General features: G+C 30.3%; 1 protein-coding gene across 4 annotated transcripts in view; it reads left to right on the forward strand.

The window, feature by feature from the left end:
* The window catches only part of Abl (tyrosine-protein kinase Abl), a 349,506-nt gene that overhangs the window by 283,127 nt on the left and 40,769 nt on the right, over positions 1-25,610 (forward strand). For all 4 annotated transcript variants that reach the window (XM_075372938.1, XM_075372940.1, XM_075372939.1 and 1 more), the window contains 3 exons: positions 14,696-14,994; positions 22,390-22,531; positions 22,908-23,038. In XM_075372938.1, the coding sequence (XP_075229053.1) occupies positions 14,696-14,994; positions 22,390-22,531; positions 22,908-23,038 (572 nt within the window). The remainder of the gene's footprint in view (positions 1-14,695; positions 14,995-22,389; positions 22,532-22,907; positions 23,039-25,610) is intronic.

Below are 25,610 nucleotides of genomic sequence, written 5' to 3' on the forward strand. Positions count from 1 at the left end.
AAAGGGATTATTAAAAAATTGTCATTTCGGCTTTCGACAAAAATTGTAATATTTTTTTCCGTTGAAGTATGTAATTTTACCATTATTACCATTCGTTGATAATTTAATCATTTCAATTAGGTTTTTTTTTTATTGTTTCGTGACGATTACTTATACAGAAAAATTCGCAGAAAGGTATAAATTATTAATAGCATAAATTTACTATATTGTGGACTGCCATTACATTGCATAGATAAGTTATAGCATAGCATTTGATATATATATATATATATATATATATATATATATCACACACACACACACACACACACACACACACACACACACACACACACACACACACACACACACACACACACACACCAGTATATAATTACAATAGTTTTCTCCTTGCATTTTGAAATCTTTTATTAGTTCAACAAACCAGATTGTCGTCATCCTCAATTAAATATAATTACATCAATTAAATATTACCCTTTAAAAAAATTCAAATGAATTATGATATTCCTGAACCAGCTTTCTAGTTGTATTTAAAAGGAATATGAAAAGAAAACTGGGCTAAATTTGATTTTTTCTTATTTTTTAAATTTTGTGTTAATTTTTACGAGTATTGCTCATAATCGAATTGTTAAAGATTTATGATTACTGATATACCCTACATCCTTTTTAAAGTTATGTTAATCAGAGTTAAGAAAGAACTTCTGTAAACAGTGAAATTGAAATCGAATAAGATTGGCTATACTGGTGCTATTTGTAATTACTGAGAGTTTTCTCTACAGGTTGTTTGTCTGTCAGTTTATGTTCTGTACGTTAACTTTCTTCTTCAAGTTTTTTGCTTTTTCTTCAATTAGCTTTTTTTCATTATTTCTTCCTGCCATTCACTTTATTTTTATTATTTTTTTAATCTACTTTGTTGAATAATTATGAACTTTAAAATGATTTGTGATTGCGGAAAAAGTTATATATTATTGAAGATTATTTTTATTCTTGTTATTATTTTTTATATCTCGTATTAGTTTCGTGAAATATATGTATTTAATATTACTACACATCAATTTAATTGAAATTAAAATAATTCGTGCTGTTATTATTACAGTTAAGTTGATATATAGTCAATCAATTTTAGGTTGATATGTAGTTAATTTTATAAAGAAATTCTCTGTCAGAATTTCTCTATCTTCTTTAGTATCAGTGTTTTTTATTGCTTGAAAAGAAATTTCTCTCCAAAATTATAAAAAGGAATAAATTCATACGAAAATTGTTATTATTAATTTAATATCTACATCTTGAAATTATTTAATTTAAATACTTTCCCAAGTAATTCACGATAAACAAAAATTATTCTGCCAAACATAAGGAATATTCCAATTTTAAATTTAATATTAATTCTATAAAAGGTTTTTTGAAACTAATTGTCTATATAAGTTCTAAGCTTGCGCCTTGGGAATATGAAATGGAAATTTTGTAACGTATGAACAATGCCATGCCAGGCCGGGATTCGAACTCGGGACCTCCGGATGAAAAACCGAGACGCTACCGTTCCGTCACGGAGAATCGCTAATTAAATGCTGCTCTATATGGGGTAATTTTTCGTCGCTTGAAATTTCTACGATGAAATAATCTTCTTTTTTTCGGGGCGAAAAATACTAATATGTTAGTTATCCTCGCCCGGGTACGATGTAGATATTTTAATAAGCTGTTTCCCGAAAAGATGATTGAATCCCGTTCGAAATTAAAAAAATAATTACAAGTATCTGGGTAATTATTGCAAATTTTATTTTCTTTCGTTGAAGAACGTATTCAAAGCGAGAAATTAAAAAAAAAAGATTTCATTAAAATAGGCGTGGGTCTAATTTTTGTGTTACTAATGGTTTTATATAGCATATTGATTGCAAATGAACACCGAATATCTATTTTTCGTGTTTAGGGGATGGCAGCCACTGATAATTATTTCAGGTTAAGATATTGATCTTGTAAATTGTGATGTCTCTGGTTAAAGATTTCACTAGTCAACATAAAATTTGGAACTGGAAAAGGGAGTAGGTGTTTTATATAGTATTTTATATGCTGAATCTAAATGTGTATTCCGAAACAACCCATCACGTAACATTCTTAAATTACAACACTTAAAATTTATTTGTTCAATCATTCGTTAAAAAAATAATATAAATAAGTTAGTACGTCTGCATGTTCGTTTATTCACATATGATTTATATTTTAAAACATACTGTTGACTTATATTTAATACATAACAGTCGATTGATGTCATTTCATGTCAAGCCCGACATGTCAGCGAGTCAAATAATGAGTATAGTAATTCAACGTGATGAAATTTTCTTCAGTAAGAGTTCAGCTCTTGGTATGACTTGCTGTGTTCTTTAGTTGTGGTAGTGGTTTTATAATATACATATTATAAAGAGTACTATATAAGTTATGCCGTAAATTTAGTAAAAGATTTTTATGGCAGAACAACTTTTGGTATTAATTTATTTAATATCAAGATTTGTTAAGTTTGTGTATATATATATGTGTGTGTGTGAGAAAGGTTCCACCAAGATATGTTGCAGATAGAACAACATTATCAAGGCAGATGGGATGAATCTATGATGAGTAACTACGGATAGATTTTCACGTCCTTGTCAAGGACGTAGATGTTCTAACTATTTAGCACGAGTTCGTGACGGAACTTCGAAGGGTTACGAGGGAGTCAGTGTAGGTAGATATTCTGCCCATGCGACCGGCTTATGGTGAAACGCAGGTGGTCACTGTGGCCGTGCCACCCATCCTGGCGGACAGTTACTGGCCGACGGACGTGTCCGTAATGGATGGCTGGCTTGCAGAGTCATGAGGCGCTCAGTTGACGACCTTTGTTTCCGCTGCTGGAAGCCGGGCCGTAGAGCCGATTTCTGTACTGGGTCAGACCGTAGTGGCCACTGCTTTACCTGTGCCGAGATCGGTCATCTGCGGGAGGCTCGGTGTCCTTCCTGCAGGTTGCATGAGCATGCACCTGGGGGAGGATGCAAAGACTTCACCTGCGCCATAAGATATGGCGTCTGCTTAGCGCTGTTGGGGACAGCCCCGTCCAGGAGGGATGGAAGGCTCCGGCGTCCTACCATCAGTGATTGGCCGAAAACACCTTCGTGGTGGGAATGTAAGACCGTAGTCCCGGCGGGGGTTCCTTATTAGAGGCGTGGCACGCAAATAAAGACCGTGACCAGGCTACCTGGCGGGACTTTGTTTCTACCGAGGTAGCTTGAGGCGATGGCACCCCCGGAGCTGATTTTAAACTTGGTGCCGGATCCGGCTCCGAGAGCGGGGAAATTACAGATGTATAAAAATAAAAAGGTAGGAATTTTAATTGTAATTATTATTATTATTTTTTTTTTTTTATTCTATTAGTTGAGTTTCTCAATATTTTAAAGGGATATAACTAAAAATCTAAGGGTGATGAAGAAAAACTGATTTCATTTTAAGATTCAGCAAAAAAAAAAAAAAACACATTCTAATTCACGTACTTTTATCTCGGTTCCAAATTATTATTATTATTATTTTTTTGCTGACCTGTGTTTCAACTCTGAATATTTCGTTGATTTGCCAAAAAAAAAAAATTACATATTTAGGTAATGGGCACGTTGAAATATTAGGGTTTTTTAATTTCGTATAAAATGTAGAGTCTTAAAATAAACCGGATTCTTTATAACTTACACACGGAATATTGCTTATAAATAACACTTACATAGAAAAATTATCGTTACTTACGCAAAATATATATTAATGAAAATTTGTATTAGCTATTTTGATATAGAAAATCTAGCAGAAAATTTATACAGTTTTCTTAATTTCATTTGTGAAAATAGTACTAATATCTTTGACAGAACGCGAAATTTTAGGCAACAGATAATCGCTACGAAAAAATGACGACGATCTAAAATATAACACTCTGTTTTTCCAGAATACGATGTGTTTAAACGACCAATTATTTAATTTTTTAAGCCTAAGCGTACATTAAAAGAGTTCTTTTATTAACAAATTCGTTTTCTAGTAAGGTGTAAATTCAGTATAAATAATATTACAAAGATTTAGAAACATTTTTTAAATCTTGCTTTTTACTTTTTAGTCATACATTAATCAAATTATCATCATACATTACATGAGTTTAGTTAGTAGGTTAATTTGGATTTTAAAAGTTAACATCGTGTATTGAAATTTCGAATATACTCGTATTTATAAAATATCAAACAAATTTTCGATCAAACATTTACGTACAAAGTAACGAAATAGTGACGTTTTTGATTATTGAAATACAATTGTAAATTAACAAAAATTTTTTTGCCACTATATACATTTTACAAATTTAATTGTATTTTATTGTCACCCGACCTTAGTAACTGTGCAAAATTTCATCAGTAGGCAATGTCAGGAAGTATGTTAAATTAAGGATGCAAGATTTGAGGACAAACTTGAAAAAAAATTGAGTTAAAATAAAGCAAGTAAAAATTCGTTTTTTATTTGTGTATAAAAATTGAGATAACATTTTGTATTAAATTGCCGATATTTTGTGGATAGTTATCCGATTTTTCTAGTTTAAATACTAAAATAAAATGTATTTTTACAGGAGTAACTATTTACAGAATGTTAATAGATCTATTTTTTGGTGAGTACAATTTAGGTAGAGACTCCAAAATATTACTGCATAAAATGTGTAATACTTTTTTGTTGTAAAAATACTGCGCTTTTTATTTAAGGTTTGTTTCTCCCCCAATCTATTTAAATTAATTCGCCCGATTTCTTCGAATTATCTTTGTTAGCTTGTTGATTGTTCTACTTCTTTAATTATTGAAATTCTTTTTACTTCCTTGTACGAAGTAAAGGAAGTACTGTGATCGCGAAAAATTTCGGTTTTTCAGATTTCAACGGAAATATCCATTTTGATCATCCTTGAATCCATTTTAATGAGTTTCGACGTGACGTCTGTACGTACGTATGTATGTATCTCTCGTAACTCAAAACCGATTAGCCGTAGACTGTTGAAATTCTGGATCTAGGACTGTTGTAACATCTAGTTGTGCACCTCGCCTTTTGATTGCAGTCGAGTAGACCAAATAAGCCTGAAATCCAAAAAAATTGAATTTTGGACTTTAACTGCAATAATAAGTCCTCATTGAGAGCTATTCAACAATACATCATAAGTAGTACTTATTTTCATTGGTTCCAGAGTTATAGCCAAATAAAATTTTAATTAATGAAATACGTGGATCTTACAAGGGCACATCGGTTCGAATCCGACTTCATCTCCTTTTTTTAACTCTTCTTTGTTTTTAATTTAAATATATTGATTTATTAATAATTTATTAACTCTGATTGTAAATAGAATTTACAATAAATAATAATATTCAATAATAACAATAAAAAAATGAAAAAAAATATTAGAAGTTATTAATGAAAAAAAAAAATTATGTACTTTTATAAATGTGTATAAGTAATTTAATAGGCGTATAAGGAAGTCATGTGGTATCCACATCAGATTTTTTAATATCGGTCTTTTCCAGGTATAATCAAACTTTCAGTTTTATATTATTCAGTAAGCTTAAATGAGCCTTGAACTACAATGCTGTGAGTTAATATTTTTAATGCTAGGAAAATTATATTTTAAATTATTAACCTGAAAGACTGTAATTTGGAATCGGTTACTTGTTAAAAGAATGTTTCCTGCTATGTCTGTCTGCGGTGCATTTTAAGGGATGCAAGGTCATATTTATGTGTAGCGTTACAATTGTCTTCACCGAACTGTAATATTTAGCGAGTCATTTACTGTGAGAGCCTGTAAGGTTTGGAAGTCTGCCAATTTGCTTTCAAAAAATTACGTTTTAGTTGTTTATTAAAAAATTGTAATTTTTTTATATCAATATTTTTTCGATTAAACCGATCAAGGACCTTGTAGTAGAACTGTTTCTTGTTTTGACATTTTATGTTTTTTCATTCTTTCAGATTTTTTCCCTGTGTTCTGTCCATGTTTTTACTTTTTTTAGTTAATTTTTTTGCTACGTAGTATTTTGTATTTTTTTTTTTTTCATTTATTATCGGCTAATTTTTTACACGTGTTAAATCGGTTCCTTATTAAAGTTTTTTTGTTTACGTGATTTTATTTCGTTTAGTTGCATAATTTGTATTTCTTTTTTAATTTTGTATCTTATGGTTTATTTTATATTATTTATATTTTGTTATGCGTATGAAACGTGTAGTTCAAACGAAAAAGTAAATGAAATCAAACTAAAAAATGGTGTTACCTAAATATTACTCAAAAAGTTCATTAGATCCAATAATGAAAGAGTCATTAAAATTGTTGCCCTAATAGTTTGAAATTTCATGCAAACATTCGTATCAATATATCAAACATATTTGCGTTTTATTTTATATTAAAAATAGCTTTATGTTTTCACTTATCTCCCTACATTCACATATCCCGTACGAAGATATTGTTTTAAATTTCAGTCTTATATGAAATTATAAAAGTTTCTTTCTACTAGAATAAAAACTAATATTTGAACATTTTCGTGCTTTCGCACGATTACTTTTACGTATGGAAGGCATATTCAGACAACTTTGAAAAATCGAGTAGCGGGACTATGAAGCACTTATGTTCTGTTAATTAAACTGGTCGATTTATTTTTTGTTTCTTTTGTCTTGACATCATTATCGGTTGGAGTATTCTGAAGTTTTTTATTAATTTGTGTGTAGAATCATTCAGGGTTTTTCTTGATTCGCCCCAAACATCGAATTATCTTTAAAATTTTTGGTTTTTCATAAAATGAGTGGTATATTTAAAGTAACGTCGTTTACATGTCGCTTTCTTATCAAGTAATGTTAAGAAGCTCTCAAACGGTATCCGATTTGAAAGTGTATATATCTTATGGATATAGGGCAACCTTGTGGATCTTACACTAGAACTGGATTCCAGGTGAGAGATTTGTTAGGCTTATTTATTGAAACAACCTTCGACCTACATTAAGGGATTTACTAAGAATTATCGACGATAAATAATAAAACGATAGTATGACGAAGATAGGTAACGATCGTATTAAGCGATAGAATAGTAATATTATAAAAAAGGAATGATATCTACCATTTAACTCTACTGTAAGCATTCGGCTCGTAGAGGTATTGCCGCTTCAAATTTGATTCGATCCTCGGTCTGCCCACATCTCGGGTACCGCGCGGTGCATAGGACAGGGTCCTCTTAATAATACGTTCATTATCCGTCCTTTCTAAGCTTGAACCAACTCCAACGATGCTCTTAAATTCTTGAATTTAGACCGTAGATCCCAAGTGCGTCTCTGTTATCTTCATTCTTCAGGTCTCCTGTAGTGACCCCCAAAGTCCTTCTAAGAAACCGTATCTCAGCAGTATATTTCTTGCCGTTAGAGGTTTTACTGCTATAAAGCCCAACAGGAACTGCCACCGTCCCGTAAAATTTGATATTGTGTATCCTTCGTTGTTTTGTTTTTAAGGGATCTAGATGTGGTACCACCGCACATACGGTTCAAATTTATGCAAGGTGCTTTGAACGGTATATTCATTGTCTGATATAATTACATGGTCATCGGCATTCATAATGGATACCATAAAATAATCTTCAAACCATTCTTCAGTGAGGTCTGCGATCGTCAGATTCTTTTTCCGTCTACAGTCTCAGTTCGGCTATTCGTGAGATTAACCACACATCTCCGGAATGGTCGAACGAGACTGTACAAGACTACACTTCATTTACAATCATACATATGATACTCATTCATTACTCTGAAGTAATACCTAAATGGTAATTCCCGGACGCTAAACAGGAAAAAAATTCGATTTCCGTGTTCTTATGAAATGGTCTAAATATAAATTAAATAATACCAGTGACATATTTATAGCCTTGTCGCACTCCTCTTATGGCTTATATCTCTTGCTGTTAAAGCATACGTTTCGATACCAAAACGTCCTGCAGGAACTTAAGCTAAATAATAGTGGTGACATACTATACCTTTGTTGCACTCCTCCGACTAATGATTCACTTAAATTCTTACCAACTTTTGCCTAGACACAAATATTGTGACGTCATAAATATTTTACAAAACCACAAACAACTGCAGTGGAACGCCTCTTGCTTCATTATTACCTGTAGTTTATTTCAATTTTGCAATTTTTTACAGTAAATTTTGTTTTTATAAATTTTTCTGTTCACCAAAAAAGAATTTGGTTTTTGTTTATATTAAGTAATTACTTTTCTGACAAATGTAGTATTGTTCTATTTATAAATAAAATTTAGATTTTTCTAAACTTTGGTTTTTTCAACTTATCGTATACCATTTTCTTCGGAATTAAATTCTCTATAAGTTTTGTATATAATTTTAAGTGTTTATTACTTTAACAAAGTTATTGTACGTCAAACATTAAAAACAGCGTTTTTTACCCCAATTTATTGGTTTTCACCCTAGTTATTGGTTTTATTGGTTTTTTTATGTATCTTATTTCTCAAAAACTTCTGAAGATACAGTTCTGGAACCTATTTTATTCCATTTTTTAGGTCAAAAACCATAAGAATAATTTTACCCCTTAATTAACGCCCTGAAAATTTCAGTACAACCTCATTTTACCAAGTTAGCTGGAATCCAACTGAAATCTTTCACTAGCCGTAACTCGCAAACAAAGCATTTTAGAACATATGTTTATATGAAGTTTTTCCATTATTTTCACGAGTAGAATAGGCTATAAAAATCCCAGGAGAACTTCATGATACACTCTGTAAAAGAAACCAATGCCAGGAAAGTATTACAATTTGTCAGCTTTTTTTTTCTTAAGAAGAAGCTGGTATCAAGAATAATTAAACACTAATTACGCAGAACCAGTTACCGGCTAATGAATTGGACAGTTTTAGTTTGATACTAGTATATACGGATTCCACTTGTAAGTTGACAGACATAAGTGGTTTGAATGTGTAATAAAAATGTTTTTAAATCAGTATTACAACCCAGTCTTTGAAACTTGAATTGCCCTGGATTCATGTAGATGAAGTTCCATAAACTTATAATTTGAAAATAATTTTTTTCTAAGTTACAGAGATAGCAGCTATATTTCCATTCAGTACTTATACATTTTTTTGGGTATTTGAATCTTGGTCCAATTATATCAAAAACAGCAGTTATAATTTGTTGTATACTGCTAATATGTAACAGCTTAGAAATTAACCATTAACACAGTTAATTAGGTCATTTAAGATTTAATATTTCCAGTAAATCTTTGTTTTTGGTAATTAAATTAACAAGTTTCCCTTAATCGACAATAGTGTGCATGCGTCTCTAATATGTATGTATGATGAAACTCTTTTCTTTTTTTTTTTGAAACTATCTAATAAAATATATTGCCAAAATGGCAATTTTAGTGATAATGTTTTTAAAAGCAGAAGTAGTTGAACATTTTATTTCGGAACTATTTTATTTAAACCACACATCTCAGGATTGGTCTAGCTGGGACTGCACAAAACTACACTTTATTTACATTCATACACATCATCCTCATTCATCCTCTGAAGTAATACCTTACTGTGGTTCCAGAGACTAAACAGAAAAAAGAGCCTACAGTAGAACTGAAGTCTTAAAATTATAAAAATATCTATTAGGCATTACTTTATGTAATCATAAATTACTTATAATGTGACAGTTTAATATTTATTCTGTGATGATTATGAGGTTTTCTTCATTACATTTTGTTTTTATGGTACGTCATCACTCCCTGCTTGTTTTAACATATGGGACCCATTAAATGAGGTACTCTTTGTACCCGTTGAACTATTCCTTCTTCCTCCATGTGACAGTGCAAGCGTATGTTTTAGTCATCTTATAAGCAAGCGGTAACTATTTGCAGTTTTCATGAAAAACATTTAAAGAAAATTCAAAATTTAATATTGATATTCATTTACAAATACTGGAATTATTTTACGTATTTTGTTAAAAATACATAACAAAATTTGAAGAATAAAGGAGCGATATTTCATAACATTATTAAAAATATATATATTTATATATTTTCATTAATTTTCCATTAGATGGGAATAGAAGTAGGCCTTAAGAGTGCTCCACTACGCTGCTAAGCTTCAGTAAAGAAACGGCTGTCCTACAGCTAAAAGAAGGTACTAACATGATGCTGTATGTGGAACCAAGGTGGCTGACTTGAAGCCTATGTCACTTGCCTGATAACGAAGGAATAAAGTTTAGCAAAAGGGGAGGAATGAGGAGGTAGACGATCAACCGACAGAGCGACTACTCTTTGGTCGATGTAATTTACGCCTTACCCAGAACTATACTCTGTTTACTAACAGACAGAGGTAGATAATTTTTAATGCTAGACTTTAATGAGGTTAGGCCAGGGACAGTTAAGTTGATGGGAATCAAAATATTTAAATTTAATTTATTTAAGATATTGTTTGCAAAGGAATTCTGTGAATTGGTAGAGGGCTACCTCTTATTGTTACTGAGCTGGCTTCCCATTTTCGAATGAGGGAACCTTTTTTCACTTCTTTGGATGTCACAGTAAGTTATTTCTAAATACGACTATAAAAGAAAAGAAAAAATGTTGGCTTGTAGGTTATGTGAAATTAAACTAAGTATACATTCTCCGGTCTCTTGTACAATGTGTTTCATTAAACAATAATCTGATGGCGTTGGCTGCCCAGTATTCCACTTGTTTATACTCGGCATAGTAGTAAGACTTCTTGCAGGCTGTTTGTAAGAGTTGGAGTGAGAAACTAAAAGAACTGAATTCTATTGTCTGTGTTCTTATTTTACATTATGCAGATCTGTACCTTTCTCCAGGTATAGACTCTCAGAACCCTAAATTATTGTTATTTGGTGTTAGTATTGCTTGTGGATCAGTTGGGAGAGGGAATTGTGGGCAGCCAGATAGGTTGAGGCCTACTTAATTTTAATAGAAATTTATTTATTATGCTAAATTTTATTAATGTAGAGTGAGATACATTTTATTGTAAAATATGAAAATTAGATTTGAAAAAAAAACCAATAATTTGGTTGTTATAATAGTGAAATAGATGATCAAGAGATTATTACTGTTTTTTTGTTGTTAAAATAAATTATTTCTGTTGTTTATAAAAAGTAGAGAGTGAAACTTATAATTTTAAGTGTATCGTATAACTTTCTTATGACATGGTTAATCGTAATTTAAATTATATGCTTTGGAATGCAGTAGTCTGTACCATGTTGACTGACTGGATTTGTGATAACAACCATTACTGTGGCCAATTTTTTTAAATAATATGTAAGATAATGATGGTTTTACTTTTATGTTCACCTTTCACTAAAATGATTGAATGTTTATTGTTTTCATATGCAAACAAATGGATGATAATTTTGTTTTGAGTGGCATCAACTGCTAGGTTTTTAGCCACTTTTTCTTTTTCAAGTACCATTTACTCATCAACGTTAGCTATCATTAAGGCAATCCTAATTTTTTAAACATTTCTTCAAAAAAAAGAAAGTTGAAGAGAAGTACAATTAGATCATTCTTCCAAGTTAGCCATGGAATTTCTTAATTTTGCCATTTTTCCGGTTTAATGTTTAATATTGCCTTGCATAATTAATTATAATATGCTTTTCCTTTCTTCTAATATGTTCAAATTATTTTAATTTTTATTTCATAGTGAAGATTATTTCTTTATATTACGAGGTTTATTTAGAAAATAACTGAACATTTTTAATTACACACCAATGAAGATATTTAGTTGACAGCATTGTGTTCCGCATAACGTCATCTGTAACCACATGTTCTTTGATTGTTGATGTCTCGTTTAGTTTTCATGTTATTGTTATTTGAGTGCAATGTGTTCAAGTGTTAGTAGCGATTTTTGTAATGTGCGATTTTCCGGAGCAACGATACAACTTAAAACTTTGCGTGAAACTGGGGAAAACTTTCACAGAAACATTTCAGCTTTTGAAACGAGCTTACAGAGATGATGCTCTGGGTAATATGCAATGTTACGAATGGTTTTCAAGATATAAAATGGTCATTTGTCAATTGAAGATGACCCTTGACCAGAAAGGCCTTCAACTGATAACACCCGCATTCAGAAAATCAACTTTTAGTGTATGGATATCGCCGATTGACTGTCAGAGAACTTGCAGAGAAGAGGTTAGCATCTCAATTGGATGCCATGATATTTTGACTGAAAAATTGAACATGCATCAAGTTGTAGCAAAGTTTGTTCTTTGTTTGATGGCCGAACAGCAGAAAGAACATCAAGAAGTGGACGTTAGTTGGCAACTCCTTGAACAAGCCGATTACGATGAAACATTCAGGAAAGAATCATAACACGAGACGAAAGTCAGGTTTACAGCTACAACATTGACATCAAGACAAAAGTTCAGTCATCACAGTGCATTGGCAAAGCATCTCCACATCCCAAGGAAGCACATCAGTCTCAATCAATGTCAAAGTGATGCTCTCTGTTTTTTCAATTTTAATGAAATTGAATTCTTTGAATTCAATTCAAGGTGAAACAGTGAACCATGTGTACTATCGAGGCGTTTTACAATGGTTACGTGAAAAAATCCACAAAAAGAGACCAGAGTTATGAATAGACAACTTGTGCTTTCTTCACCATGACACACTCAGCTTTGTCAATTCGTCAGTTTTGTGCCAAAGATCACATAACCTTTCTCTCTCAGCCTCCCTAGACCTGGTTCCTTGCAATTATTTTTATTATTTCCAAAATTAAAATCGGTGATGAAGGGACACTGTTTTGAGACTATTGATGACATTAAAGCAATTCTGTCATGACCTTAAATGCTATTTCAAATGATGGTATTATTGACTACTTCACAAAGTGGAAACATCATTGGGAAAAGTGTGTGAGTAGAGGAGGGAAGTACTTTGAAGCGGTCAAGGACCAATAGTCTGTAAAATTAATAATAAAGATTAATAAATGAAATTTAGTTATTTTCTCATATTTATTGAATTTTGCTATTTTTAATTACTACTAACTTTTACATCTGCAGTTCAAGAATTTAAGGATTCTTTGATGTATCATTACTCTAAAGATTCTGTTTTATTGAAATGATTTTTCTTTATAGTTGAATCCAACTATAAATCAAACCATCAATAATTTTGAGAACATGAAATACATGAAACCAATCTGATTCTAGTGGAATAATTTAAATTTTTGTTACATGAAAAATGCTACAAAATACTATTCTTATTAAGTAGCTACAAGAGAGCTATAATAAAGCTTATAAGTAGCTATAATAGATGAAGTTTTTTCATCTTGATTATTATTGTCATTTACACTTAAGCTTAAATAATTAAACTTGCTGACATGTTCAACTGATTCTTTGTTAATGAGAAATTCTTGGTTATCACTTTATTAAAAAAATTATTCAGTAGTTAGGTTATGGTAGAAGCAGTTTTTTTTTAATAGAATAAATGACTTATTGCTTAATGGAGATGGTACATCTGTAATCCAAATTATTATTATTGCGGTTTTTAATTTATTATCTAAAAACTTCAAAACTGTATTATAGATAAAGACATAAAACCATTATTTATAATGGCTAAGATCAGTGTTTCTCAACCTTTTCAAGTCCAAGGATCAGTACAGACTATTAAGTTAAGGTATGTAGGCCTCACTTCTTTGACCTGTGTGGGTATTGTCAACAATTGGGACATACTGTGTCATTTATAACATAATAAATCCAAAAGCACATTTTGAATACATATGAAAAATAGTTAATTAAATCAGAAGTAGTAAACTATTAAAAGTGATTTATTGTTGAACAAAGATTTTTTCTTTATTAAACAAATAACTCCTACAACAAAAATACGTTACTTACTTTTAAAAATATAATTGAACTTGTCGCTCCTTGGTGAGTTGTTGGATATCTGGTTCAGTATTAATCATTTTCTGTCAAAGACCTACACTTATATTAAGATGATTTCTGTATTTTATTTTTGTTTTAAGAAGTGCTGAAAATCCTTTCTTACAATGATAGGTTGTTGAAAACTGCATAACGATTTTTAGTGATAATTCAGTAAATTCATCTTTTACTGAAGGTGAAAACTGAAATCACAGATTGGCATTTTAAGTTCACTGTCATTTGAAAGCTCAGTTTACTGTTCCTTTTCTGATGAAGAAAGTTTATTCTTGTGGCCGCAATCCTAAAATGAATCGGGAATCTATAGAAATTTATCGTAAAAGTTGTTCATAATATATGTTTCTGTGTATTGTTTGTTTTGTTTGGATAATTTTCAATTTAATTTAAATCTGCCTGTGGACCATCTATCCCATCATTGAGAACCACAGGTTAAGAATGATTCTATCTATGGGCACTAAATAGAATATGGTCCTGTATACTCATTATGATTTTTTAAAGGACCCCTGAGGTAAAATACTTAACACATACTTTCAGTGGAAACATACTTAAGCATTATAGATGTTCAATAACATTGTAGGACAGGAAGTAGTATCCTTTTGGTTGAACAGAGAACTGAAGTAACACAAGTTTCTCTGTACAGTATCATGATTTACCAGTATTGTGAAAATTGTGTATAGTATAATTAAAATTTGAGATTAGGTAGAATTAATCATATTTAATTTTATTATATAATGTTTTATTTTATGATAATCAGTTTTTATTATTTCTTCTTGCAGGTGAACAGGTACGCATCCTGAGTTACAACAAAAGTGGCGAGTGGTGTGAAGCACATTCCTCATCTAGCCAAGTAGGCTGGGTCCCGTCAAATTATGTGACACCTGTTAATTCACTAGAAAAACATTCATGGTACCATGGTCCGATATCAAGAAATGCTGCTGAATATTTATTAAGTTCTGGTATTAACGGTAGCTTTCTTGTTCGTGAAAGTGAAAGCAGTCCTGGTCAAAGAAGTATATCATTACGTTATGAAGGACGTGTTTATCATTATAGAATCAATGAGGATTCTGATGGAAAGGTATTTTTATTTATTTATATTGTTTATTTATAGTAAATCAGTTGATTTATGTTTTTTGTCTGATTAGAAAACGCTCGAACTAGGTTTATGCGATATTTACTTTTTATGAAATTAATGCTAATTGTTCTTTTAATATTGAATATTCATTATTTCTTTGGATCCAACCCTTCTGGTAAAAGTATTACTTACTCCTCAGTTTCTGAAGTCCAAGGACTTCATCTCACCTCACCAACCTTCACCTCACCTTCTTTAGAATTTTCATTAGTTTTATTAATGAACGTTGTTTCCACATATTCCCTTCCACTTCATTGTTCTCAAACCATCCATTACCCTTATATTATATCCATTCTGTGTCTTTTTTTCATACTTACCATTCTTAATAGAAAATACTCTTTGGTGATGCTCCCTGCGGTGTCCTTTAACAAGATCCAAGCAAATATTTGTAACTGTGATGGAGTACACAGTAGCCTCATTGTTTATAGTTTATGCCACTTCATTATTTCTCTTGATTCTCTGCTGATTTTCTTTATTTACTGATCTCATTGTCTCTCTTTTTTTTAATTTTCACTCAAAGACTTTTACCATGTTCTATTCATTAATCAGTTTAAAATAACTTGTCTTGTTTTTGTATTGTATGGTTTTAAAAATCAGTAACTCTAAAAAGTCAAAGATTCCAATTTCAAATTTTTGATATAGGATATGATAACGGAATGGGCTTCCTTGTGTAAAAATAAGCTTAGTGTCTTTTAATCGAGAACACTAAAATAGGTAGTGCAATTTGTTTTGAAATCTGCTGGATGGTTTCACTTTTACAAAGCCTCAACTCAAGTGTTCATAGTTTCTTTATCTTGTCCCGTATCTGTTGTAGACATCAATGTTGATATTAAATATTATGTGAAAATTGATTTTGTAATTTTTTTTCTATTTTAACAGCAATGCTCTGTGAAAACTCCTTACATTCCTATATTCCTTGTAACCCACTCATTCTTAGTCCACTTTTAACTGGAAAGGGGCCACATTGTTGGATTTGGTTTACATGACTATTGTAATAATTTAAAATTTTTACAGAATGCATTTACAATTCTGTCATTATTATTTTAATCACTTACATAAACAGAAGCAGTTTTTAAAAGCTAATCTAAACACCAGTTTTTTCAATGACAATATTTTTTCCCAAAATTTTATAATATATATATATATATATATATAGCTATTGTTTGAAAATTTAATTACACCTATTAATTGATTTTGTTACATAATTAACCACATTACTGTAATTTAAATTGTTAATGTACTTGTAAATTAAATCTTCTCTTATTTGTGTGAAGTGTTTTAATAAACACTTTTAAATACATACTTATAAGTTATGTGTGTGTGTGCGCGCGCGCGTGCGTGTGCACGTGTGTGTAATTTTTTTAAATTAAGTATTATGTATTGGTTATTATTTGATTGTTGACCTCATGTTTGATTAGTTATCTCATGGGAGTACAAGCGCTAGCCGGTCCTGCTCTTACAGTTATTTCCTTTTTTTTAACAGTTACAATTTGATTTTGCTTAAATGCTAAGAAGTTTCATATTATGAGACTTTATTAAAATCATTGTGAAGTAAGTAATGTATATAAATATGTCTTCAGTGAAAAGTATATAAATAATTTATTCATTAATCTTTACTGGAGAATTTTGATATAAACATACTTCATATTAGAAAAAGAAATGATTCAATAAATTTTTACTACGCTATATCAATTTATCTGTTTTAGGAGATTAAAACTTAAAGCCTTTTAAACCTTTTAACTTTAAAAATAGCTCTTGTTTATCTAAATTTGCAGTAAGTGGACAGAATAAAAAAATTTATTATCAAGTTTAGAAAGATAAGAAAACTACTTATTAGCTTACCTTAAACAGACTTCAATAAGGGTTCTCAGTCTGACCGATATGTATGTTATTTACTTGATTAAGACTTACTTTTTACCTAATACATCAATTTCACCATTATTTTATTATTTATTTTTTTGTATAGGTATTTCCTTCGGCTCTTTCCCATTGTAAGTTTTTTAAGCGACAAATTTAAAAAAAAAATGAAAAACCATATCAAATACAAGTAACATTTTCATTTTTTTTTTCATTATCAATTATTATTTTTGGGTTATTGTAGGATTCAGTGTCCTGATTTTCATAATATTTTCATGCGAAAATTCAAGATTTGGAAATCATAGACTATAATAAAATAAGACATGCTCATGCTCATTTCCAGTTTCTTTGCATCATATCACCGAATCTCTTTTCTTATTATTTTTAAAACACAGGTTTTTGTGGTAACTTTTTCAGATATACTTGTAGGTGTATCCAAATTTTTTAATAAAATTAAAACTAACAAATTTAAAGTAGCATAAACTTTGAATAAACACTATAACCAACTTTTTAAAGGAAAATCCGTACTAAAAATTATAAAAGTAACATTTTTTCAATTCTTCTTTAAATTCTGGTTTTTTGGATCTACATCAAACTGAGGAGGGTTAATTTTGATGATAGTTTTTATTTTCTTTAATTTGGTGCCAGCTTCAAAGAAAAGTATAAAGTCAAAGAAGTTTTTTGAAGTTGATTTTATTTTATTTTTTAAGTTTTATTTTATTAAATTTTATATAAATTTTTTCTTTGTACGAAGTAAAGGCTGAAGTATTGTGATCATAAAAAATTTCAGTTTTTAGATTTCAACGGACATATTCATTTTGATCATTCCTGAATCCATTTTGACTAGTTTCAGCATGACGTCTGTACATACGTATGCATGTATCTCGCATAACTCAAAAACAATTAGCAGTAGTAGGATGTTGAAGTTTTCGATTTAGAACTGTTGTAACATCTAGTTGTGCACCTCCCCTTTTGATTGCAATTGACTGGACCAAAAGTGTCCAAAAAAAGCTGAAACTCAAATTTGGATTTTGAACTTTTTCTTAACTGCAGTAATAAGCCCCTCATTGAGAGCTTCTCAAAGATAAATCATAAGTGGTACTTATTTTCATTGGTTCCAGAGTTATAGCCAAATAAAATTTTACTTAATGAAATATTTGGAAATTACAAGGGGGAAGGCACATCAGTTTGAATCCGACTTTGTCTCGTTTTTTTTTAACTACTATTTTTTTTATTTTAAATATATTGATTTATTAATAATTATTAACCTCTGATTGTAAAAAAAACATTTGCAATAAATAATAATTCAATAATAACAATAAAAAAAGTTATTAATGAAATAAAATTTTGTGTACTATGCATTTGAAATAAAATTTTGTGTACTATGCATTTGAAATAAATGTGTATATATAATTTAATAGGTGTACAAGGAAGTCATGTGGTGTCCAAATTAGATTCTTTAGTTTTATTTTTAATTAATTTCATTCTGATAACGCATCCTCTTACACTTCCTACACACTATTTCCTTCACAATACACTTACATATCACATATCAATAAGATAAGTAATATATTTTTGTAACTTACAATACAAAATGAAAAAAATATTATTACATATTTAATTTAAATAAAAATATTATATTTGCAGATATAATATTAGTATTAAGTGTGAAGTAGTCTGTATTTAAAAAAAAATTGAGATTGGATGTTTACTACATACAAACAGAATGGAGGTTTTTATTTTATGTTGAGGGGGTGAGCAATTACTTGAGAGTGCACAAAAGTGTAACTTTCATCGCCTCAAACTGTAATCAACACTAATGTACATGTACATTACAATCGTGCTGTCCAAAATAACAATAATTTTGTGTTTCCAATAGCCTGTGAAAATTACTTTAATCTACAAAACAGGAGCTCAAATATGACATTTTCTTTCTGAAATATGGTTTTAATTGACATTTTTATTACATTATTTTCTCAGTGTAACACTCACATATGTGACATAGTTACATACGTGAATGTAATATTCAGTTCAAAATTATTTTTTTATTTTTTTTATTGAATTTTGGGAAACTATCACAAATTAAATTATAACTCATTGATTTAAAAAATTCTTCCTGTAAAATATTTTTCAAGAAATTAATTATGCTTAATAGAAGTAATTGCTTCTATGAATGCATAGCTTCTTGACAAAAATGATGGATTAATTTGTTGATAAGTCTACTCTTATCTTTAATCTTAGCCATAATTGTCACCAGCCATAATTGTTTTCTCCAAGAGTAATTATGTTTATTGTACAGACAGAACTTACAATGAACAAATTGAAGGTTTAATTTTTAGCATGACAATATTATTTTTATTTTCTTGGGCTTGGTGTGCAAATAATAATACATTCATCTCGGTGATTGAGTAGAATAGAATTTTTATTTCTCAAAATTGAATTAGATTTTGGTTTCATGAAATATTCTACATCGGTATGATATACTTTTTTTTTTGAAATTTGATATAATAGTTACTGGAAAACAAAACTGTATCATTAAAATTAACACTATAAAAATAAACAGTTATACAGTAAACTATTCTGATACACATTACAAACAATTAATTATCATATAGGCAAATTGATGCTCTGTTTTTGTTAACATTTAATTTTTTAATATTTTTGGGAAGTTTTATTGTAAAAGATTATACTTTGATGTTCTAAACTTTTTTAATTTTTGTTAGTTTTTAGCAAATTAAGATGAAGTATTTTTGCATTTGTGGTTGATGAATAATATTGCCACTATTATGAATTCAGGTAACAGTCTCACGAATATAAAGGGAATACAAAATTTTTAATATAAAGAATACAAACTTTGTTAAATAATGAAAAAAGCAATTGAAAACTACTTTTAGATCAGTTTAAACTTTTAGAGGAACTTAAACCTCTTATTTTGTTGTAAGCATACATGAGATACTTGTAATTTTTTGGAATGGGTATGCAATTTTTAAGTGTTCGGTACCATATATCAGGCTGTCCAAAGGATTTAGTTGTGGGACTTGACATACATATATATGTAACTCACCAGGTTGGTCTAGTGATGAACTCATCATCGCAAATCAGCTGATTTCGAAGTCAAGAATTCTAAGGTTCAAATCCTAGTAAAGGCAGTTACTTATATACAGATTTCAATACTAGATTGTGAATGTCAGTGTTCTTTAGTGGTTGGGATTCAGTTAATTATACATCTCAGGAATGGTTGACCTGAGACTGTACAAGACTGCACTTCATTTACATTCATATATAGCATCCTCATTTATCCTCTGAAGTAATACCTTATGGTGGTTCTGGAGGCTGAACAGAAAAAAAGAAAGCCTTAATAAAAAGGTAGGTTCAAAAAATTCCCAGAATCAGTTTATTTTACAAAAAAAGCTTATATAGAAAAGTTTTGGGTTTCCTTCAAAGTAGTTCCTTTGACATCTACACACTTTTGGCAGTGCCTAAAAAGTTCCTGGAAATATTGTTTGTAACCGTTTTATAATATTGGCCATCACATCATTGGTGTTCCTATATCTTTACCCCATTAGAACATCTTTCGAGTGACAAACCAGTAAAAATTAGCTAATCCCAAGTTAGGAGAGTATAATGGATGCTCCAGTTGTGTGAGTTTCTTTCTGATTTGTAGTCAACATTTGGGAACATGTGTTGACAAACATGATGATCAGATCATTATTGAAAATATTGTGGCAATCTTCCAATTAATATCCCAGCCATTAATGCTATACTTCCCTGACAGTTTTAATTCTATCATTTTGAACAACATTTCTAACATGCTCGATATTTTCTTCATTTTTCAAAGTAGACAGGCACTCGCTATAAAAGTAATTTTCAAACTAGTTTCAGTAAAACACTTAATGCCATTCATAAAATCGTGTTTTCGTCATTGCTGATTCTCCATGTATTTGTTCAAGCAGCATTAATCTCTCTGATGATTATTATTTTTTTTTAAATACAAAATTTGATATTTGTGCAGTGTTTAATTGCTGTTAGTTTTTCATGGCGATATGCGATTCAAAACAAACAGCTTTTGTTTTGCTTTATGCAAAACAGGAAACATGTGATGTTGCTATATGTGGTGTCATGAGCTGCTCCCAACAGAAAAACCACGAATTTTCTCATTAAAATTTTAATCTTAAACTGTATGAGGTAATTCTGGGAACTTTTTGAACCTACTTTATTATAGTAAAACATGGGGTACATGATTTTGAAAGGCTGTCATCTGTCTGTTTTGATCTCAGTATAATGGGTGTAATGGAAATACAGTTATCAATATGTTAGGTTGTAACTTATATAAAGTATTTTTTTACTGTTATGAAATGTATTTTATTTTTAAGCCTGATGTACCTGTTTTAGGGTTGCATAAATAATGTATTTTTAAATTTACTTTCTTATATATTTTTTTGTGCCCAAGAAAACATTCGGTACTTGCAAAGTAATATACAGTTCTTATCTTCAAGCCGATTTGAAACTTAATCTGTTAGCAGAATGTATGAATGGCTATCTAATGGTAAGGTTTGTTGATTGTTTAAAATAACAAAACAGTTTAATATAAAGAAAATTGGAAAATCATTTTTCCAGTTTAATTGTCTTTAGGATGGTTTAAAAGATAATTAGCGTATGTACAGAAATTTTATTTTCTCTTTTAAAGTGTTAAAAATTTTCACTGCAATTGAGGAACCCATCCTTGTTTTGTCATCACTTTTTTTGGATTATGTACCAAATAATCCATTCACAGATATAACTTACACAATATCACAATTAACAGACGACTAAATTCAAGTTGTTAGAAGGTTTCAACCATCATATTTCTACTGCACAAGCGATGAAATGTCTTATGACTTCCACAATCCTGCAATCAGTATAAATAGTTCATGTTCTTTCTCAGTTTGGAAACACATATTAACTAATTAACATTTGTTACTCTTAGGTTCTCAAACCTTTAAAAATTGATCATCCTCTGAATACAAAATTAATGATTTAAAAGAGTGGTTCAAAGAGAAAAATCAGAGGTGTGTTTCGTAGAATATTATCAGATTTGCTGAATTTTAGTCTTATTTTTCCCGTAGATTGGTTTGAATCCCATTTTACCTGTAGGAGTTAATGAAGAAAGTTGCTTTGTAGTGGAAGTTTACTATAAATAATCAGGTGATATCTAAGCCAGGTTCCAGGTTTCAAGACTAGCTTTTCCAGTGTTTGTAATTCTATACAATCCCTTTTTAAGTTAGTCTTGATAGTTGTTGTTAGCTTTTTAGATATCCGGGAGAAGAAATATTAGTGATGAGTGAGACAGTTTCAGCTTTCCCATTTATGGCTACACTTTTTTTTAGTATTTAGAATTAAAGAGTTTGCTCTCTGCTTATTTAATAATAATTCATTTGGTCAATTTGTTATGTATAGAAAATGTACATTTAGTTTTGCGTTGCAATTTATGAAATTATTTTCCAGGTTTACGTCACTACTGAAAGTAAGTTCAATACATTAGCTGAGTTAGTTCACCATCATTCCATGCATTCTGATGGCCTTATAACACAGCTTCTTTATCCTGCACCTAAACATAATAAACCAACTGTTTTTGCCCTTAGTCCTGGTGAGTATTAATATATCTATTTTTCATGAAATTTATTTATTTATTATTCTTAATTTTTGCTAAATTTTATTCTGTGATGCACTGGCCAACTTTTATGGGCTTTATATTCATAGATTAAATGATAATTAATTTATTAATATTCATATAAATATATTTTATGTATTACATTAATATTTTATTAATAATAACACAGAAATATAATGAATGTCATTTATCAGTAGCCATTTATGGCTGTTGCATCAGTGATTTGAATGAGAATTTCTATCTCTTTTACATATTACTAAATTCTTTTTTCCAGTACTTTTGTTTATTTACATCTTATCAATTTTATGATTATATGTAAACTGTACTTATTTGTGACCTTTTTTAATTTCAGAGCCAGATGAATGGGAAATCAACAGGACAGATATTGTGATGCGGCATAAACTTGGCGGAGGTCAATATGGTGATGTTTACGAGGCTGTATGGAAAAGATACAGTGTTACTGTTGCTGTTAAAACCTTAAAGGTTATTATTTTACCATTTTTTTTTAAGTTAAGAATCTTAACTGTAATAATTATTGATATTTTATATGTTATTTTAATACTTTATTTGAGTGACAGCTTGACAAAAATCAGTTTTAATTTTTTTTAAATTAATTTTAAAATATGATTCCTTCTCAAAACAGGTATAAATATGTTTTTAGAAGACCTTTCAGTAATTAAATCACCAATAGTATTGATAAAGGAACTGGATGATAGTATTTTCTTCTGAAAACATATCTCCACACTCTTCAAAAAGTTGGTGAAACTACCTTCTTTCCAAAAAGTAACTTTCCATTCTCAAGCAAGTCATCGCTTCCTGATGATTTTTCATTTACCTATCCAGCGTTCGATTCTGCGTTTAATAAAATTTATTTTACTGAAAAAAAAAACTGGAATAATATGGATTGCAATGGTTCTGAATTGTTTGATTTTTGTTGATATTACATAAGGGCACTGGTAACATGACATTTTTCATTATATTTTGTGGTCAGTGTTAAATTTAATAAGCAATAGTGGAAGAAGTTAATTTTAAAGTCAATAGCATGTAGCATTTGATGGTAACTACATTATTATGATAATGGTAATGTGATGATAGTGTTCCACCTATGTAAATATAAATAACATTTGGCTATATGGGTAGTTAGTAGATGTCATGTACATATGATAACGTAAAAGCAGCTGTTGATAGGTTATCAGTGGTATCTATCTGGCAGTGCTAGATGAGAAAAGGCTTTCAAATAAAATAGATATGTTTAATGTGGGGGTTTTAGAAACAGCTTTTGTGTAGATATTGATAATGATGTTTACCTGGCCGACCCAACTTAATAGCCATCTTTTTTTAACAAATCTGAACTATTAAATTATACAGTTGATTAATTTTTTATTGTTATACTTCTGCCACTTTCCAATTGTGTCACCTACAGGAGAGGTTCTTAATTCTTTTAGAAGGAATGTATATATCTAACCATAAACAAGTTTGTTATTAAGTAAAAGTACAAAGTTACTTTCAACCTAACAATAATTAGGTAACAGGATGATGTTATTTATATAGTTAATGTTTGGCCCAGTAATAATATTAGAAAACCTTTCTATATAATACAAAGATTATGGATATTACATAATTTAATAAAATTTCTGTGAATAAAATGATTTTAAAAAGTAGTATGTTATATTCTTTTAAACGTCTTAACAATAGAAATAATTTTAAATGGTCTTTGTCAGAGTTAAAACGGAAAAGTACTGATATATACCACAGAAAAAATGTTATATATTCTGTTCAGAAAATAATCTAACATTTTTAATTACGTTCTAGAAAAGATATTTAGTGACATACGGTTGGCAGCATTGTATTTGCATAACCCCTTCTGTAACCACATTTTCTTGGATTGTTGATACCTCGTTCAGTTTTTGTGGTATTATTATTTGAATGCAATGTGTTTAACTGTTAGTAGTGATTTTCAGAAGAAATGATATAATGTAAAGCTTTGCGTGAAACTGGGAAAACCTTTCACGGGAACATTTCAGATTTTGAAACAAATTTGCAGAGATGATGCTGTTGGTCATATACAATGTTACGAATGGCTTTCATGATAAAAGTGGTTGTCAGTTAATTGAAGATGACTTTTGACCAGGAAGGCCTTCAACTGATGACACCTGCGTTCAGAAAATCAACAATCTAGTGCATGCAAATTGCCGTTTGACTATCAGAGAACTTGTAGAAGTGATTAGCATCTCAATTGGATCATGCCATGACATTTTAACTGTAAAATTGAACATGCATAGAGTTGCAGCAAAGTTTGTTTTCCGTTTGATCACCAAACAGCAGAAAGAATACCAAGTGGATGTTTGTCGGCAACTCCTCGAATAACCCAATTACGATGAAACAATTAGCAAAGAATCATGACAGGAGATGAAAGCAGGGTTTACAGCTACGACATCGAGACAAAAGTTCAGTCATCACAGTGGATTGGCAAAACATCCACACCCCAAGGAAGCACATCAGTCTCAATCCAATGTCAGAGTGGTACTCTCTGTTTTTCTGATTTTAATGAAATTGTGCATTTTTAATTCTTTCCTCAAGGTGAAACAGTGAAGCATGCGTACTATAAAGGGGTTTTACAATGGTTATGTGAAAAAATTCACAAAAAGAGACCGGAGTTGTGGCAAGATAACTCATGGTTCCTTTATCACGGACCCCCCGCATACTCAGCTTTGTCAATTCATTAGTTCTGTGCCAAAAATTAGTTGACTGTCCTTCTTCAGCCTTTCCCAGACCTGGCTCCTTGCAACTTTTTCTAATTTCCAAAATTAAAATCAATGATAAAAGGAGCTGTTCTGAGACTATTGAAGATATTAAAGCAAATTCATTATGGATCTTAATGGCCATTTAAATAAAGCTAACCAGGACTGCTTTGCAAAGTGGAAACACTGCTGGGAAAAATGTGCGAAAAGGGAAGGAGAGTACTTTGAAGGGGGACAAGGACCAATAATATGTACAATTAATAATTAAGTTTAAAAGAATAAAGTTTGATTATTTTCTGAACAGACCTACCTTG

The sequence above is a fragment of the Lycorma delicatula genome, chromosome 8 (genome assembly GCF_047948215.1).
Source record: "Lycorma delicatula isolate Av1 chromosome 8, ASM4794821v1, whole genome shotgun sequence".
Lineage (NCBI taxonomy): Eukaryota > Metazoa > Arthropoda > Insecta > Hemiptera > Fulgoridae > Lycorma > Lycorma delicatula.